We start from the raw sequence: 18,179 nt of genomic DNA on the forward strand, positions 1-18,179 counted from the left end.
ACTTTAAATACTACCAGAGAACTAAAAATTTCAGTCAAATGAAGAGATAAAGGGGGAAGTCAACACAGCAAAACTTTTAATAACTATGCTTGGTACAGTACAGTTCTCGCGGAAGCTTTGGCTTCACTTCAGCTTCACCTTCGCTTCAGCATCGCATCATTATGGCATTGTTATGGCTTCAGCATCGCTTCAATGTCGCGACATTAAAAAGTTAGGCGATTATCGCTTCGCTTCATTGTGGCCTCATTATGGCGACAATGTGGCATCAGCATCGCTTCATCAAACAAAGAAGTACTGTACTCATTTCCCCCAAACCTCTTGACCGCTTCCGCTTTTGACCGGTCAATTTCCGTTTTATTTTCGACCGTGCAAAAATTCGGACTACTAAAAATTTTCTGGTTTTCATAGATCACGGTTACTAGTTTAGTTTAGTAACCGTGCATAGATGTTGAACAACCGTCAAAAGTTCAAATACTTTTTGTTTTAACTATCTATAATTATATGCACGCAATCTGACCCTTTGACCTAGATTTGGCTGGGATTGAATATTTTATTTTAGACAATATTCCGACGTGACGCACTGCTACAAAATGTATTCAACAGAAGTACAATATGGTTGTGTGGGTTTCTTTTCCTGATTGTGTTGAGTTTACGATTTGTATAATTATTGTTGTTTTCCCCCAAGCAGAAGACAAGCCGAAGGACCATGAAGCTAAATAGAATTCCCACGCATGGACGTGGACTGAGTGACAGAAAATATTTCTAAGGCTAAAATAAAAATGACCTACTATTACACCTCTTTGTGTATTTGTCAATTTTGTATATATTTGGTATGACCGTATGATCGTAAATACCTAGAAAAATCTCGTCTTTCGTTAATAATTTCATTTGTTTGAAATGTCTACCGACCGTAATTTGTTTCTCCAAACGGTCCCGACGTCCGTCATTCAACACAACCAGCATTTATTTATCGCAATTCATGGGGATCATGTCCCGTAATTTGCGGGCTGTACAACCAAATAATTAAACAAGTACTACTTATTGTATTTTTGTTTTACCTCACGAAACTACAACAGAGCGTAGAGTTGTCGCGGTTAAATAGTCGCCTTGAAATCGATGGAACTTCAACTACTAGTATCCATTTCTCACCTTGAAATAAAAAAAAATCGAAGAGCATCGGGGGATATATTATTAACCAGTCTTACGAATCGCTAGCTTTATTTTATTCGAATTCATAAAATTCACGAGTTTTCGACATTTGTTGGCAACTTCCGCGCTAAAATGGTTGAAAATGGTGGGTGTGGTTTTTTCGCAAAGTCCTGTTGATAATACGGACAAATATGGTTCTGTGACCCAGGTCGTGCTCCGATCAGGTGACTTTCAGCCAATCAATGATGTTGTAACAAAACATATTTAACGCAAATTGAAGGGTCGTCGTACCATCCAATCTCCATCGTCGATTCACAAAGTTTTGTTTGTGCTGTGACAGGCTTCGCAATTATTCACTGAAAAACATCGGTATATTTTGACAAACGGATGTGATTTTACCTCAGTTCAAAAAAAGAAAGAAAAAAAACAGGGCTGAGATACAAATCAGTTTTGCAAGTTGGGAAATAAGGTAAACCAGACTGGGGTCGATAATTTTCAGTATCGAAGGACTTCCGTGTGAATCATGATTTTCAAATTGTTCATCGGCTGGTCACCAAATATTTACGGCCACACTAAATGGACACGTTTTTTTTCTGAAGCCCAATAAATTATTTCTGCATGTCAAGCGCTATTCAATTTTTTACAGGGCATGTGGCTCGTTTTCATTCGAAAATATGTTTGTGAGAATACTTTTAAAGTACATATAGATCGAGCTCAGATCACTGATCGTGACTTAATTTTGAGAATTGTTTGTCAAATTTTACCAGACCGACGCCACTACAACCATCCAATCATATGTTGGAAATGTTCGCACTTGTTTTGGAACTTTGTATCAAGATGACTGGCGACGACGCCGACGCTCCAGGCGGCATACGCTTGTATTGCACGTTTTAGTAGTCCGGACAATGGGGTCGGACTCGGCTAAAACTAAACGAAACACAGAAAAATACCACCGAAATGAGGAATCCGAATCTGCTCTTCTAGCAGCAAATAAAATGAGCGAAAAAAGGTAAATTTATAACAAGAACAGTTTCACTTCGTATACAGCAAATTGTGTTGTATCAGAACGACGATTGCATCGTGTGATTTGAATTTATCACGATTTTCCTTCTAGTCAATATGGAACTCGTCACCTTGCCGATTGTAATGTACTTCGCAAAGTTTTTGGTGCCCAATACTCGCAACACTAAAATAATTAAACAAGATATCTTTTTAAAATGTCATTTTACTCTTGATCATATTATTTTATTCGCCTTGAATTTCAAATCGATTACATATCGAACTTCTGTACATGTTTTTGTTTACTGCCCTTCTGCGTGCAAATAACGAGGTCATACTCATGTCACAATAAGTTGAAGCTGATGCCATGTTGATGCCATGAGACTGCGAAGCTGAGGCCACGATGATGCCACAAAATAGCGAGGCGAACATAGCTTCAATTTTCAATGATGCAAAGCTGATGCCACAATGATGCGATGCTGAGGCGACAATGAAGCCATGCGTAGGCGACAATGATGAACTGTACTGTACATGATTCGTGTGATATTAAAATACAAAACTTCTGATACTAACCATACTTTTGAAGCTGCTCTCCTTTGCATAAATCGCTTTCTTTCATTTTCACTGTCATCATCGTCATCTTCAGAGGAGGAGGCTTTCTTTCTCCGGCTCGCTGATCTCCTCTTAGGCATTGATTTTCCTGAAAGATGTGCAGAAGTAAGAAAACCTGGGGTGGGTAGGTGATATTAAGACTATGATCGACCAGGGCATAATCCTAAAGGTTATTGAATATTCAACCAACCAACCAGACCAAAAATGCTGATGTTAAAACGATTATATACTTGTAGATTTGAGTAGGTGCTAACTTACCTTTTACCCGTGCTTGAGATCTCGAAACTTGCCTTGACTTGGGTTTTGGTCTAGCCCTTGTAGATGGCTGAAAGTCTGATTCACTGCTTTCACCACTGGTGTCATCACTGAGACGTCCAGTCCTCCATTCTCCACTTCTGTATTTAAAAGACAAAGGGTTACAACTAATACTGACACAATAATTGATCAGATTTCTTTCCAGAATTTTAATAGCAAACATGACGATTACATTACGATATACCGTACTGAGAATAACTATATTTCACTGAAATTAGTAGATTGGGTTGAAACAAGTCAGTTTTTTTATTTGGCATGATAAACTACTAGTACTATATTTGCTCTTTTAGAAGTGCATCTCCAATAAAAGTACACGTAAACCTAAAATTAAACACCTATAATTTATACATGCACTACTAATAGCGCAAATACAGTATATGCACTTCAAATTATAGGAAAAAAGTATTTATTCCTTGATTTTATTTTGAATGATTTATCCCCCCTTCCAGCGAAGTTAAAAATTCTACCGGACAAGGTCTGTAATAAACACTAAGTAGTGCACAGCATCCTAATAACATCAGATACATGTAATCATCACTATGATCAGGATTACGTCCCATGTATATCATCATGTGTTATACACTAGAATTACGAGATTTGTACCTCAAATATAGCTTCTCTATTTCAGATGCATGATAAGAAAGAAATATCAAATCAAGCAAGCAGCTTTCAAGTACTAGTGGAAAATATCATTTTTTATTAAAAATATTCACTGAAATTAGAGAATTGAAGGTATCATCATGAAATTACTTGTAGTGTATGAAACCCATACAGTTGATAGTTTTGAAGAAGTTGAAAATGTAATGTTAAGACGGACAGACAATGAGTAATATGAACAGCACTGCAATCAATCAATGAAAGTGAACCATCTAGTCAAAATCCAAGATTCACACATGCACGTGCACAGTAACTGGTTCGCAAGAACAAGATTAGTTTCTAAATTTATTTACAACATTCTAATAGTGTTCCAACCAGAGCATTATATAATTTTTGATAAACAATAAAACTTGCTGAGCAGAACAATGAATACACAGAAGTGTTTAACATAGTCTTGAATACTTACCGCCTTCGTTTGTTCCTCTCTCCAGCATTATTTCCTCTCCCCTTTTTAGGACTATCACTATAATCACTGTCATCTTCATCACTAGAAGCCTACACATTGAAACAGAAACAAGAAAATCAATCTAGCTCTACTATTTGAGAGGAGAGCAACTGAGTTGGTTTTTACTTACAGAAGGCATAAATTTTTTCCAGTGAGCGAAATACTTAGATATGAGTATGTTTTCCATCGTGACTAAGTTTGCTTCCACTTATAGTATGTAAGCAGCCAAGTATGCACATTATGCATGAAAAGAAATACGTGTCAAATTTCAAATGACAATGAATGGTAGTCTATAATTATTAATGAGTGGATTAATAAAATTAGTTTTTGCAATTATCACCCAAGCTATGATGTGCACCTATTGCATGGAACAATATAAGGTCTACCTTAACCTGAAAACGTTCAACCTCTTTTCGGGATCTGCTTGATCTTCGCACGCCATAAACGTCTGGAAACTCTTCCCACATCTGTAAAGAGGCGAGGATGGAACAACATCATGATGTTGTGAGAATGAGTGAAGCGTTTTTGTTCAAGCGCGTTGCTGTTAGGCAACACCATGTTTTGAAAGAAACCCTTAATGAAAGTAACTTTAGATAAAATCGGTCAGTGATAAAACAGGAAATGATCTGCAGGTCACATTCCATTGTGCCTGCAATACATCAGAGGCTGAGCAAAATAATCCCCTACAGCACTATGTCAAGTAAACCAAAGATCAAATGCTTTACCCCTCCACCCACTAACAAAACATGATGTTCTGCCAAAGATGCTGGCACACCTTATGGTTATGAATGCTTTAAAAGATTTTGCAGCAATAGGATAAAGAGTGAGTGAGGGTGAGATATCCACTCATGTTTTGAAACATTTCAAATATTACTGATTAGTTTTACAAACGTCAATGAAGCATGAAATTGCAGCTACCTCTTTCAGGTCTTTTAGTCTTTCCTTTTTACTGAGTGTAATTTTACAAGATGGAATGGAGTTGGTTTTGTTGTCATTTGTTGTGTTTATGCAATAATCATGTCCTGAATCTTCATTCTCAGATGCCGATTCTGAACTTTGTGATTCAGAATTTGCAGATTCTGACTGTGAATTGCTTTGGTCTTCATTCCCATTCTGACTTCCTGATTCAGAACCACTTTCAGATCCAGACTGCGAATCTGAATCCGAACTAGAGTTGGATCCAGAGCTGCTTTCATTACTGTAAGCAAAAATGGAAACGAATAAGTTTAATTATTATGTAAACGCTTAGAAGCCTGACTAGCTAACTTTTTGAGATGCATATTCAGAAAGGAATATTAATTAGCAAGTTGAAGTTGTCAATAAATAAAAGAAAGCTTAGAAAGAACTCCAGTGTGCCGAGAGAGTATTGGAGACACATTAAAATTAATCCAAAATTTAAGATTTGTTTCTTAAACGAGAAGCTTGGCAACTAATATTTGCCTGCTACTGTAAAATGACCAATTTTCACTAGATTTAAATTTCACTGATTTAGCATTTCAGGCATATTCAGTAGGTTTTAAATTCACGGTTTTATCATTTAGATTAAGTGTTCTATGCTCAATTTTACATATTATTCATCCATGGTATTTAGTCTAATTCCAGAGCAATTTTTTAGACCTCAGAAATAGAATGATAATAGATTATCAAAATGTTTGTTTATCAACATTAGACTAATCATGTCTGTGGATTACCTCAATGAACCAAATAAATTATTATACAAATTAATCAATTATTATGCATAGATTTAAGTCTGTATATTATTTCAGGGTGCACATGTACAAAGTTTCATTATAATGTGATGATTAATCATAACTAAATTAGTGGAAAGCTGAAAAGTAAATTATTATGCAAATCAGGTAATTATTATAGATGTATATAAACGTAAAACTAATTAGATCATCACATTGTGTTGGAGTATATATGTACCAAGATTCATTGAATTAAGATAAGTACTGTCACAGACCATTAAGTACAAAGTGATTGGAACCAATGAATTATGAATTATTATGCAAATTAGGTAATTAATATAATCTGATTTTAACCCAAAACTGAGCAGGTCTGTGCATTGTCCTAGAACATCTATGTACCAAGATTCATTGAAATGGGATAATTAGTACTTACGATATCAGCGTAAAAGCCAAAAATTAACTACCCTAGTAATTGTGCAAATTAGTTAATATGCACACATTTTTACCCAAAATTAATCGGGTCTCTGCATTGTTCTAGAGCATCTATGTCCTAAGTTTCATTAAAAAGTAATGAAGTAACCTACAATTTTTGATATGGCACACAAAAATAAAGTGTTTTAATACTTGCACAAGCAGCCTATCGGCTGAGATAGCTCCGCTGTTAGCAATGCACATTTCAATTAAAGAACTGAAGACATCATTAGAAAATGAACAATATGTATAGTAGCAAAGCAATCGGACTTACAGTTTTTAACAAGAAGTCGAAAATATCACTTTTTACCAAAAATGACAAAAATATTCACCAAAATTAGAGAATTGAAGATATCATCACAAAATGAACAAATCTGAGAGAGGTCCACATGTAGTACCTATATATGTAATATCAAAGCAATCAGACTATTGGTTTTTTACAAGAAGTCGAAAATATCACTTTTTACCAAAAATGACAAAAATATTCACCAAATTTATAGAATCAAAGATATCATCACGAAACAAACAAATCTGAGAAAGGTCTACATGTATTATCTAAATATGTAATATCAAAGCAATTGAACTATTGGTTTTTAACAAGAAGTCGAAAATATCACTTTTTACCAAAAATTACAAAAATATTCACCAAAATTAGAGAATTGAAGATATCATCACGAAATGAACAAATCTGAGAGAGGTTCACATGTAGTACCTATATATGTAGTATCAAAGCAATTGGACTTGCGGTTTTTAACAAGAAGTCGAAAATATCACTTTTTACCAAAAATGATAAAAATATTCACCAAAATTAGAGAATTAAAGATATCATTACAAAATGAACAAATCTGAGAGAGGTCCACATGTAGTACCTATATATGTAATATCAAAGCAATCAGACTATTGGTTTTTTACAAGAAGTCGAAAATATCACTTTTTACCAAAAATGACAAAAATATTCACCAAATTTATAGAATCAAAGATATCATCACGAAACAAACAAATCTGAGAAAGGTCTACATGTATTATCTAAATATGTAATATCAAAGCAATTGAACTATTGGTTTTTAACAAGAAGTCGAAAATATCACTTTTTACCAAAAATTACAAAAATATTCACCAAAATTAGAGAATTGAAGATATCATCACGAAATGAACAAATCTGAGAGAGGTTCACATGTAGTACCTATATATGTAGTATCAAAGCAATTGGACTTGCGGTTTTTAACAAGAAGTCGAAAATATCACTTTTTACCAAAAATGATAAAAATATTCACCAAAATTAGAGAATTAAAGATATCATTACAAAATGAACAAATCTGAGAGAGGTCCACATGTAGTACCTATATATGTAATATCAAAGCAATTGCGGTTTTTAACAAGTCGAAAATATCACTTTTTACCAAAAATGACAAAAATATTCACCAAAATTAGAGAATTGAAGATATCAACATGAAATGAACAAACCTAAGAGAGGTCTACCCAAGGTACATATACACCAAGTATCAAAAGCATTCAGGCTTGCAGCTTTCAAGAAGAAGTCAAAAAAGTAAAACATTGACACGGACGACGACAGACAATCACTCATATGATAAGCTCCTCTCGACAAAGTCGACAGCGGAGCTAAAAATGGCCACCATCCACATTTTTAAAAATACTTTATCGAAAAATGAATAAATTCTGGGTATTTTCATTTTCAAGTAGGCTTTTGTCTAAACTGACAATATTAAAGAACACCAAAACCAAGGGAAAACTACAAATAACTGGCGTAAAGTCAGGCAAACTACATTATCATAAATACATTAAACACCAAAGGTCACCCACACACACACTATCACATTAAAGCAGATCCCAATCAATTATTGACACTAGATTTATAGCAGCAAACACTTTAATCAACAAATCTGGAGAGGGACATTGAACAAATACAGAGTTCACAGATGACAGTATAGCAAACTTTTTGGGACATAGTTTGATTCATTGAACTAAAATTACAAATCACCAAACTTGTCTCGAGTGCTATTTCATTTTTTCCCTCTTAGTTGGATTGGCTTTTAATGATATTTTTAGTAAAAGCAATTATTTCTGGTGTGTTTTTTTGGATAGGGATACTGAAACTGATTAACTATTAGTGTCAAAGAACATTTATGCAACTTGTTTATTCGTCTCATGCATGGAATTAGTACAAATAATACTGCTCAAATTGACTAAGTGTTCAAAACGTCATAAAAAAGGCGTCGCGGACAATGCGCGACACCCAATCTTTTTGCTAGCTGTCAAACAACTTGTCAAGTCAAAACATCTACGCGCCAAAGTGAAAAGGTTGACCTAATTTTAATCAAGGAAGTATAAAATACCTTCAAAAGAAAGTATATTATACATCTGTCACCTATCTATATTTTATAGGTTAGAAATGTACAAGGCATCTGAATTCTACCTTGTTGTTGGAAATATTATTATGCAATATTTCCAACATAGTGGAGGTTTTTGGAAGTTAAGTTCACAACAAAAAAGTTAATATAATGTCGACTATTTTACCCAGTTCTGGGCTTCTCACACCAAGCAATTGGATTGGGATAGATAAGGTTATTATGTTATTGTAAGTACACTGACAACACACGGTCACACAAGGAGGGAAGGTTTTTTTTCAATACTCTCACTGGACCGTCTTTGTACATACTTTGCGGCATCCTCATAGTATGGGTTTTCGCAAGGCAATAAAATACCAAAAACTTGTTAGCAAACCTAAATTAAAATTCCCTCCTATGACAATTATTTAACAAGGGACAACTTGTATTATAGTGACACATTAACACCTCATACTTGGATACAAGACACATATACAATGCATGTAGAAAACTGTAAACAGCTGAACTTTCACTGCCATAATTTTCGTGATATGATTTTATAGATTTGTGTCAACATTTTGTAAAAGTCAATGAGTGAAAGGATTGACAATAAATTTATTGTATTTTCCTCAAATGAAGGTCCTTCTTTATTTGCTAGGGTCAAGGAAATGTAAATTAGGGTTAACACAATGCCTTCCTCAAGAACTATAATGAAGACCTGTGTAAAGTAACTTCTAAAGAGAAACTATTAAAGAATGAAATCAATTTACAACACATCCTCTAGGTACATGTATTGGCCTTGATTTCAGAATCTATACTTTGGAGTATATTCTAACAAGCTCTTGTGGTTTCAATCTCTCAGCAGTGCAGATTTTGCACAATCATATGCAAATAAGTACACGTTTCAAGTCGCACGCACAAGAATAGTCTCAAAAAAGTGGGTACATCCATCCATTCACAGTGTTTTACAGCAGATTATAAACTCCATTTAAAGTTAGCAGTGCACCTTTCTCAGTTATGGGTCGATACAGGGGAAAACATTAATTTTATGTGATTGGCCCTAAAAATGCTTGTTTATTGCAAGTTGAATATTGAAATGAAAAACATCTTATGAGGCCCAGTTAGTAATCAAACACAGAAATCAAGATACTTATGAATAAACATGTCAATCAGCCATACAACTAAAATCATGGTATTTTAGCATAAATTAAATATCTATTTTTTACTGCAGTCAGGCAAGTTTGAAGGTTGACACAAAGAAATATAATTATAAGACAGACACTGATGTAAGTTGTCTTTTTAGATTTTATACACGCCATTCTATACCAGATAGCCACCAACGGAGCAAAACAGGTCAAAATTGAAAAGCAGGGGAGAAAAACACTACAATTTACAAACTGAAGATATAGGGAAATACAGCGGTTAATACTAGCATATGACTATCACCAGATACAGCAACTTTATCCAAACTACATCAGGGTCGTTAGAGTTTAGACATGTAGCCCAATGGTGCTGCAACGTCATAGACATCTATGAAAATACTGAAATACTGTATGAAGCTGAAAATGAAAATTTAAATGTGCAATCACAAGCATAAATAGGCTACATGTTCCTTTTTGGGGTCCCTTAAGAATGTGAACCAATAAATACATATGCAATATCCACAACAACCTTATTTGGCCAACTTCAGGACAAAAAGTTAAATATTAAGTTTTAAATAGGTACAATTATTACCAAATCAGTAAAAATAACTCCTTAAAATATTTAAAATTAACTAGTATCGAAGTCTACACTGAAAATAATGCTAAAAGAAGAAAAAAATTACTAATAATTTGGAACAGTTTACATAAATAACACTGAAATAATATAGAAACGTTTTTGTAATGTTATATCCCATAGAACCTATAGTAAAAGCGTAAGATTGTAGAGAGACACCAAATTTTCTCATCAATGAAAAAAATTGCACATGTTGAAAAATCCCTTTGAGGCCCCTGCTGCACTGTAGCAAATATGCCATAATGTGAAATGCAACACAGATTTTGTTTTATTTTACAAGCAGAAAAGTAATTTTTCAACTTGAAACTTAAAAATAGTTAAGAAAATGCTCTTGCACGTATTACTATAGTAGAATGATTACAACTAAAAATCTCATCAATGAAAAAAATTACGGATTTCAGTAAAATTTTGTGATTTTTACAAGAAAGTAGAGACTAAACAATGTTGCAAGACTTAAAAAAACAGAAATACCAAAAATGTGCATTTTCATACATTTTTCATCAAAACAAACACTGTACTCTTAGCAAAACCCAGTTGGAAGCACATGTACGTGAAGCTAGCAGACGACAAAAACACAACCTACTCTATATGCCTTGTACGTATTATATTTGCTTCAATTTGGAAAATAAATTCAAGAAAAAGAAGAACCTGAAGAAACTGGACAATAAAAATATAACAAATTTTGTGGGTAACAAGGCAAGGTCAAAGGTCATGGTTTGAACTCTCAGTAACCTGGAATGTTAGCTAGTGTATTGACAGTTGCTATCTAGGTGGGCTGGCCAACACAGTCTATTGTTGACCTGCAGGGGGCCCCTTCTGGCATGTATTATTATATTCTAGAACATTCGAGAGAGTTTAAATAACAGGATAGTGTGTGCAACACTGAGAAGTACCCAACACAGTTCATTTTAAATTAGATGCAAAGTGTAGATACCCGAATACAGTTCCAAAAGAAATTCAATCGCACATTTCTTTCGTGGTAATTTCCATAATACAAACAAAAATAATATGTTTGTGCAAAAGGTTTGGTATGTCAAATTAATTTGGGAACTTAGTAAAAATGTAAGTTAATGAGTTAATAGCAAAGCAGAGATTTTATTTCCTGTCGTACAATGCTTTTAGGAACAGTTAGTCTCATCTGAAACAACGTAAAAAATGTAACAAAATGCATCAGACAATAACAACAGGACCAAAAAGTCCTCTGAAGGCCCCTCAACAAGCAATGTAGAATAAACCAGCTCTTCTGAGAAAACACGCCACCTGAAATTTTAATGCTATGTAAGCCTGCCTGTCAGTTTTTGTCTACACAACAATTTTAACACTGGAGACTGAAAGGACCGGGAATACAGGAAATAAAGGCTACTAAACTGCTACAGAAACATTCCAAAAAACAGTTTAACACTGTGTTAGTGGGAACATGATCATGCAGCAATGTTTGGAATATGGGGTGGGGAGGGTAGGAATGGTGATCTTCATACAACAAGTGGTAGCGAGGAGGCATACAAAATAAGAATGAATACAGTAACATATGAATCGAGAAACAAATGAGAATAGAAAAACGCAATCGTTTTCTTGTACATGCTGACTGCAGGTATGCACTAAAGATACTACATAATTTCTTGTATGAGCTGCCAGTCATGCACACGAACCAAGGGTTCCAACATGATCACTATTGGAGCATGCTAACTGTAGGAAAACTTGTGCATGTGCATCTATAGGGCTGCATTTGTTGTTGTGTCTGCATAAACTGTGGTGTCTGCATAAACTGTGATCGACTCCTTGCTCACTATTTCCTATAACATGAAATTAGAAAGCGCTGCCACTAAGATGAGAAACAACAGAAACAAACAAAACACAGTACTGTATTACTGGCATCTAACAGCGTACCTAAAACATAAACTTCACAGTATTGCGTCTTTACACAGCCCTTATATTAACTAAATAGACATTGCACATTCCTACAGGTGGGATTGCATAAATCTAACATACCCTCACATTGATAATTTAGGTTATTTTCAATAATACTGCAAGATCAGCAAAATTATCACCAGAGGGAACAACAGCTAGGAACAGTGTTGCTTCATTGGCAACATTTCCATTTCAAAAGAATACCCTGCCTATTCATGATAAAGTATATGTATGATATTAATGTGATAAATGTATGGCCAATTTTTGAGAGACAGTCACCAATACAGCCTGCATCCCTAGGGTTAAATTGTAACCAATCAGCGTTGCTAGCAATTCGATGATTACCAACAGATATTCAAATGCAAACTAGGATTTGTTTACCAAGAACTGATGTCTGGGTATAAATAGAAAGGTCATTTCATTTAATACATTAATTGTAAAGGGGATGCACAGAACATGTGTTGCAAACCTGCAATATAGATAATAGGTACCAAGATATTCACATAGCTATCATAATTAATCATAAAACTACTATTGGTGTCTTTATTATCAATGATAGAATGAGATGTACATATTTTGTCACCTGTTTGATCTGATGACCAGTGTGCTTTCCTGTAACTGCAATGTATATAGTACTAAGTGAAATATTAGGAAGGTGGGGGATGATTTCTTTCTCTGTACCACAGCAAACATGCATGTGTTATGGTGTTTTTGGACACAAACAGCTACAGAAACACACCTGACCTACTTATAAAGAATCAACTAAAACCAAACTATGAAGCCATTGAAGATTTGTTACAAAAAAAATCTGATTATTACTGCATCGTCAATCTTGTAAATTTCTTTAAAAAGATATACAAATTTGTAAAAATAATTTCAAAAGCTTTCAGACAAGCATGCCCTTTTTTTTACCCTCAAAAACAGATTGATTATCATATCAATCACAAGAACAATGCTTGGAATTATAGGAGTACCAAAGGTCACGATGTAAAAATACAACGATCTGACCCATTACTCTAATAAAATCAAAAAATCCTTCAAGTTGAATAATTTCAGGGAAATTTTCACAAAAACTATGTACAAACATATTTCAGTGTATGTATTGCCTGGACAATCATATTAAAAGAACCTACAAATAAAGTAAGTAGAAAACAAAACAAAATGGCTACCCTGGCAAGCGTGTCAAAAAAGACAACCACTTCAACAATTCATGGCATGAAAAGAGACTAGATTAGAAATACAAATAAAAAAAATATATGTACAAGCAACAAAAATTGTTTGGAAATTTTACCTAAACAGAGGGTCTTAAGAAATTAAGATCTAGTGAGTTCACAATCTCACTTGTTTTTTTTAACCAGAACATTACATGAAACCTGAAGGTCTGTCTTTTTAATAGCTCCATGTTATGACGCAGCACATGAAAGAGTGAAGAATTAATTGATTGAAGCAACTACCAAGCATGAAATTGTTTTGAAAAAAAATAGCAAAATCTTAAAATCTCAGCATGTCAGTTCAGTTAAATGGCCAACCAAAAGTAGCCAAACTATTTAGGAGACTGGAAAAGAAGCTTGTTGTTGTTCACGTTTGTAACAGCTATGTTAGTAATTCAAGATGGAGGACAATAAAGACTGCACGATGACTGACAAAAACAACAAAAAATCATTTTTGTTGATGTGGCTTTGCTAAAATTCACTTCAGATTGCTATTCAAGTGTGGGTTATCAAGGGAAACACGTGAGGAATGGTGGCAGTGATGACTCTGCAAAAAAGTTGAAAATTTTCTGAAAAGTGGCAGGAAAAAGCCAGTCTATATGAGGAAAAAGCCAGTACAGACAACAGACCGAAAGGTCAGATATCAAAGTATTTATATAAACAGGTATATATTCAAAAGCATGTTTTAAAATGTAGATGTGTACAACTAATGACTTTATAGGAGATTATACAAAGTAAAATACTAGCGAATTTTTGGAAAATATTTGAACTGAAATTCATATTAATCTCAGGCAATATTACATTCCATTGCATTGCATCAAAGCATTCCATGGCAGACTGGTAAATAGACACATTTTTAAAGAAGAAAAAACTGATTTATCTATTTTCTGATACACAAATAGCAAAATACAAGCACTATTAAGTCCTCCGATCGAGAGGTTGAACATCATGAAGAAGGCAGCTTATTTGCAGATATACTGAAAGGTGAATGGTAAAACAAAGAATGGCTGCAAGGGTTATTAGTGTTTAGATGTGACCAAATCTATCAGGAAGCTTTAATGGAACAATATTGAATGAATTAAAAAGAAACTATTTACTGAATGTTCAAACGCTAACTACCCATGGCAGGTAAATACAAAAATGCCTTTCAAAAATGCTCAATTTTTGTTGTTGAGAGGAACTGCTTAATGACAAACTGCTTAAAAAGATCCACTCTTTTCTTTAACAGTAAAAGTACCATTATGAAGTTAGTGATGATTGCATTGACCCAGACAAGTGCCAGTTTTGTATGATTTTACCTTAACTGTGGGTTACAACTCTAAAAATGAAACAAATCCAGCTAAGACTTGTTAAAACATTGTTCTATCCTTCTGGGATGATCAGATGCTGATTTCTGGAAATCAGTTCTTTTGTGCCAAAAAATATCATTTTGCAATAGGATGACTAAATGACATGTGGTAAACAATGCATTGTTGAATGGGTATGGGCAGAAGAGCCGTCAAAAACACAGAAATAAACCCAGAAATGTTTGAAGACCTATACATCACCAAAACGAACTCCACAAAAGTTGCACAAACAAATGCAGGAATACTCAAGAAAACCTTCAAAATAACAGAAAACCGATCACTAAAAACTGGAAAACATTCACTTCCGGGTTTCCCTAGTACATGTTACAAATTTCCACGTGTTTTACCACATGTAAACAACGTCGAGTCCTAGTAAAATGTCGCGGGAAAAAATGAAAGGTGAAAAAAAAAAAACATGGAAACGTGCTTTACCTGGAAGCGCCACTTCCTTCTGATGTTTGCTGTTCGCTGTTGACTTCATCTTCTTCCACACCTGGAGCTGAATTTTTCTCCCGGCCAACCTGGGGTTGAGAGGGCAAGGGAAACTTGTAAAGACCATAGTCACTAATGAAGTCTTGGGGTAGTGGTTCGGTGGTGGTGCTGCTGCTCGGTGAAAAACTGGGCGGAAAACTGGCATATTCATGTGGGATACGGCCAAGCTGTTGGGGAAATATTTGACTAGCATCTCCGTCAGCGAGGTAGGGAAACTAAAATACGCAAAAACCATGCAAAACAACATGTATTACTAGCGAAAGGGTGACAAATAGCACGAGCAAAATATGTTGACAACGCAGTCGCCATTTCGCAAGTACAAACATGAAGCGTGTACGTGGGGAAAAAAAAAAGCAAAACCATGAGTTGTGAGCGAAATGCTTGTACTGCCTCGTGTTAATGATTGTAGTAGAGATGGGACAAAAACAGCAGACGAACTACTTTGGAATTTATAGAGCAATCCTCACCTTATCCATATCTCATTTGGTACACCGACGTGTAAAGAAACACGCTACTCAAGGGCTGCATCCGAATACAACACCGTAAACCCCACACCTTTTCGCCGAAAACAACCGTTCGTTGATTTCTCTGAACAAGATACAGACCTGAAACAGTAATAATCACCAGTGAGCCTAGGGTTAGGAATCCCCTGAAACTGAAGCTTATTTCCCACGACAGCCTAGCACGGTTCCCGGCCTTTATGTTGCCGTGACACAGCCAGGTTGTAAAAATATCCGCAGTGAAAAACGGTGGAAAATTCCCCGGTACGAGAAAATTAAATTGCCCATGGACATACCGAATATATTTAGAAGTGTTATCAACACACTCTGCCAATGTCCATCTATAGTGGAAAACCAGAAACTCTGCAATATGTGACGTTCTTGTGGTTAAAATGGGACTGAGATTGGAGCTAATTCCATGACAGCCGCCATATTTCTGTAAAGCTTTTTCTTTTCTCTTCTTTTTGTCCCCGGCGAAAGCAATGCATCCTGGGATGGCTGTTGACGTAATGAGCAGATATCTTCACATTGACGACTGTAAAAACACACAAAAATCGACATTTTAGAACACATTTTCTAGTTTGAAAATTACGAGTAATAACAGCGTTATTATAAAAATATTTAAAGGCTTCCAGGGCTCCAGCTGAATCGCGCTTTGGGCCCGAATGTTAAATCGTTACTGCTATACCGCGCCCTCAACGAGAGTGATTATGTTAATTAATGCAAATATATATAATAAATAAATCATGAATGCATTACGAATTAAAAATTCTGTTGTAATTTACCTGAGATCACAATGATATTCCTCGCTGCACACTTTCGCCTACATGAAACCTTAGACAGAAACACTAAGGGATGAATCAACTGAAATGGGAGGGGGGGACTGACGTTCTCTATTGTTTCACTGACAATCGAAGACGAAATGTACACAAACAATTCGAAGTAATTAGTTTATGCTAACCACGCCTTCTGCTAGTTGACTCTAGTAAATGAATGTACCTTCATCAAAATAATAATGAGTTATTTTCAAGCTGGGCGCTATTCAGCAACAAAACACAGCTTTATATAATGTATGTTCTCATTTCTTTTCGATCGCCACTATGTTTATTGAGTTTTTAAGTTGTTTCCTCAATCCCCAAATTTTACGAAAAACACTGACTATTCAGACTTGTATTGATGTTTAAACCGCCGCCTCCGCGAACATGACATGATCCAAAAAAAAAAAAAAACTTCTGATACCCACAAATTACGAGCATACTGCTATAGACGTCAATGTGTACGTTAATCACTTCATGAGTGTTTATCAGACACTGTGTTTTCAACTGTGTTTTCAACGAATCGGTTTATTGGCCAGACTGTGTCATCTGTTGGGGTGATATAATTAAATAAGCCGTAACTAACTATTGAATATTATTTTTTAAAATACTTCTTGACATATAAAAATAAACAAAAAATTATCATTATTTTACACCATTATCTATCATCGTCTATGTATACCAAGGAAAGCCACGAGTGAAACCAATACATTGTATTATAGGAACTAAATAAAATACATACCATGAGACCCCACTGCAGGGTGAAATATCAGAAACACTGAAATTGTTAACGATTTAACACAGCTTGAGAACAACGATAGCAAACTGGTTTTAGAAAGAAGTAACTGCCCTTGAACATCATCAGTGGAATATAATATATATGACTCAAAACCTTGGCCAGCTGAAAAATATATCAAACCGAGTAATTTTCAATATTTTTTTCACCATAATGTTGGTGTAAATTGAACTTAAATGCCGGACGTCTCGAGGTTTCCGGCTTTACTGAGAAAAAACACCCTTTTACGCCGTTCAACGCATCTTACTGACAATTGTCGCCAATGGATGGCGCACTCACACTGCTCGCAGATTTCAATCTTGTGACATTCAGTTGTTTTGGTCTGGTCCAGCAGTTTGACCACACGTTTGCGTAAATGATTTGCAGACACATGTAGTCACGTGACCAATGTACAGAATATATTACGCCAAATAATAGCATAAATCACGCACCATTTAGTCAGATAGAATATTTATTGCTGAGCGGACGAAGTACCAATTTCTACTCAGGCTCGTAGACGCAGACACATTAATTTCAATACCATCTACACGTATAGTATTCCAAGTTTGCGGAATATGAATACATTGACTTACTTAATTTTTTGAAAATTATAAAAAACTATGTATCGAAAATGTGTCAACGTGAAATGTTGGAGCCATATTGATAGCGAAAATG

At 35.0% G+C, this 18,179-nt stretch overlaps 1 protein-coding gene across 1 annotated transcript in view; it reads right to left on the reverse strand.

Annotated features, from left to right (window-relative positions):
- LOC100375547 (ATP-dependent chromatin remodeler CHD1-like) overlaps positions 1–17,674 on the reverse strand; it is a 61,453-nt gene extending 43,779 nt beyond the window's left edge. Inside the window, exons 1-10 of the mRNA XM_085507152.1 lie at positions 17,472–17,674; positions 16,700–16,748; positions 16,211–16,449; positions 15,882–16,019; positions 15,355–15,443; positions 5,096–5,375; positions 4,564–4,644; positions 4,139–4,227; positions 3,019–3,155; positions 2,722–2,848 (exon numbers count right to left, since the gene is read on the reverse strand). Of these exons, the coding sequence (XP_085363278.1) occupies positions 2,722–2,848; positions 3,019–3,155; positions 4,139–4,227; positions 4,564–4,644; positions 5,096–5,375; positions 15,355–15,443; positions 15,882–15,890 (812 nt within the window). The 5' untranslated portion in view covers positions 15,891–16,019; positions 16,211–16,449; positions 16,700–16,748; positions 17,472–17,674. The remainder of the gene's footprint in view (positions 1–2,721; positions 2,849–3,018; positions 3,156–4,138; positions 4,228–4,563; positions 4,645–5,095; positions 5,376–15,354; positions 15,444–15,881; positions 16,020–16,210; positions 16,450–16,699; positions 16,749–17,471) is intronic.
- Between the last annotated feature and the right edge of the window lie 505 nt (positions 17,675–18,179).

This window comes from Saccoglossus kowalevskii, chromosome 13, assembly GCF_978046115.1.
Source record: "Saccoglossus kowalevskii chromosome 13, keSacKowa6.1, whole genome shotgun sequence".
Classification (NCBI taxonomy): domain Eukaryota; kingdom Metazoa; phylum Hemichordata; class Enteropneusta; family Harrimaniidae; genus Saccoglossus; species Saccoglossus kowalevskii.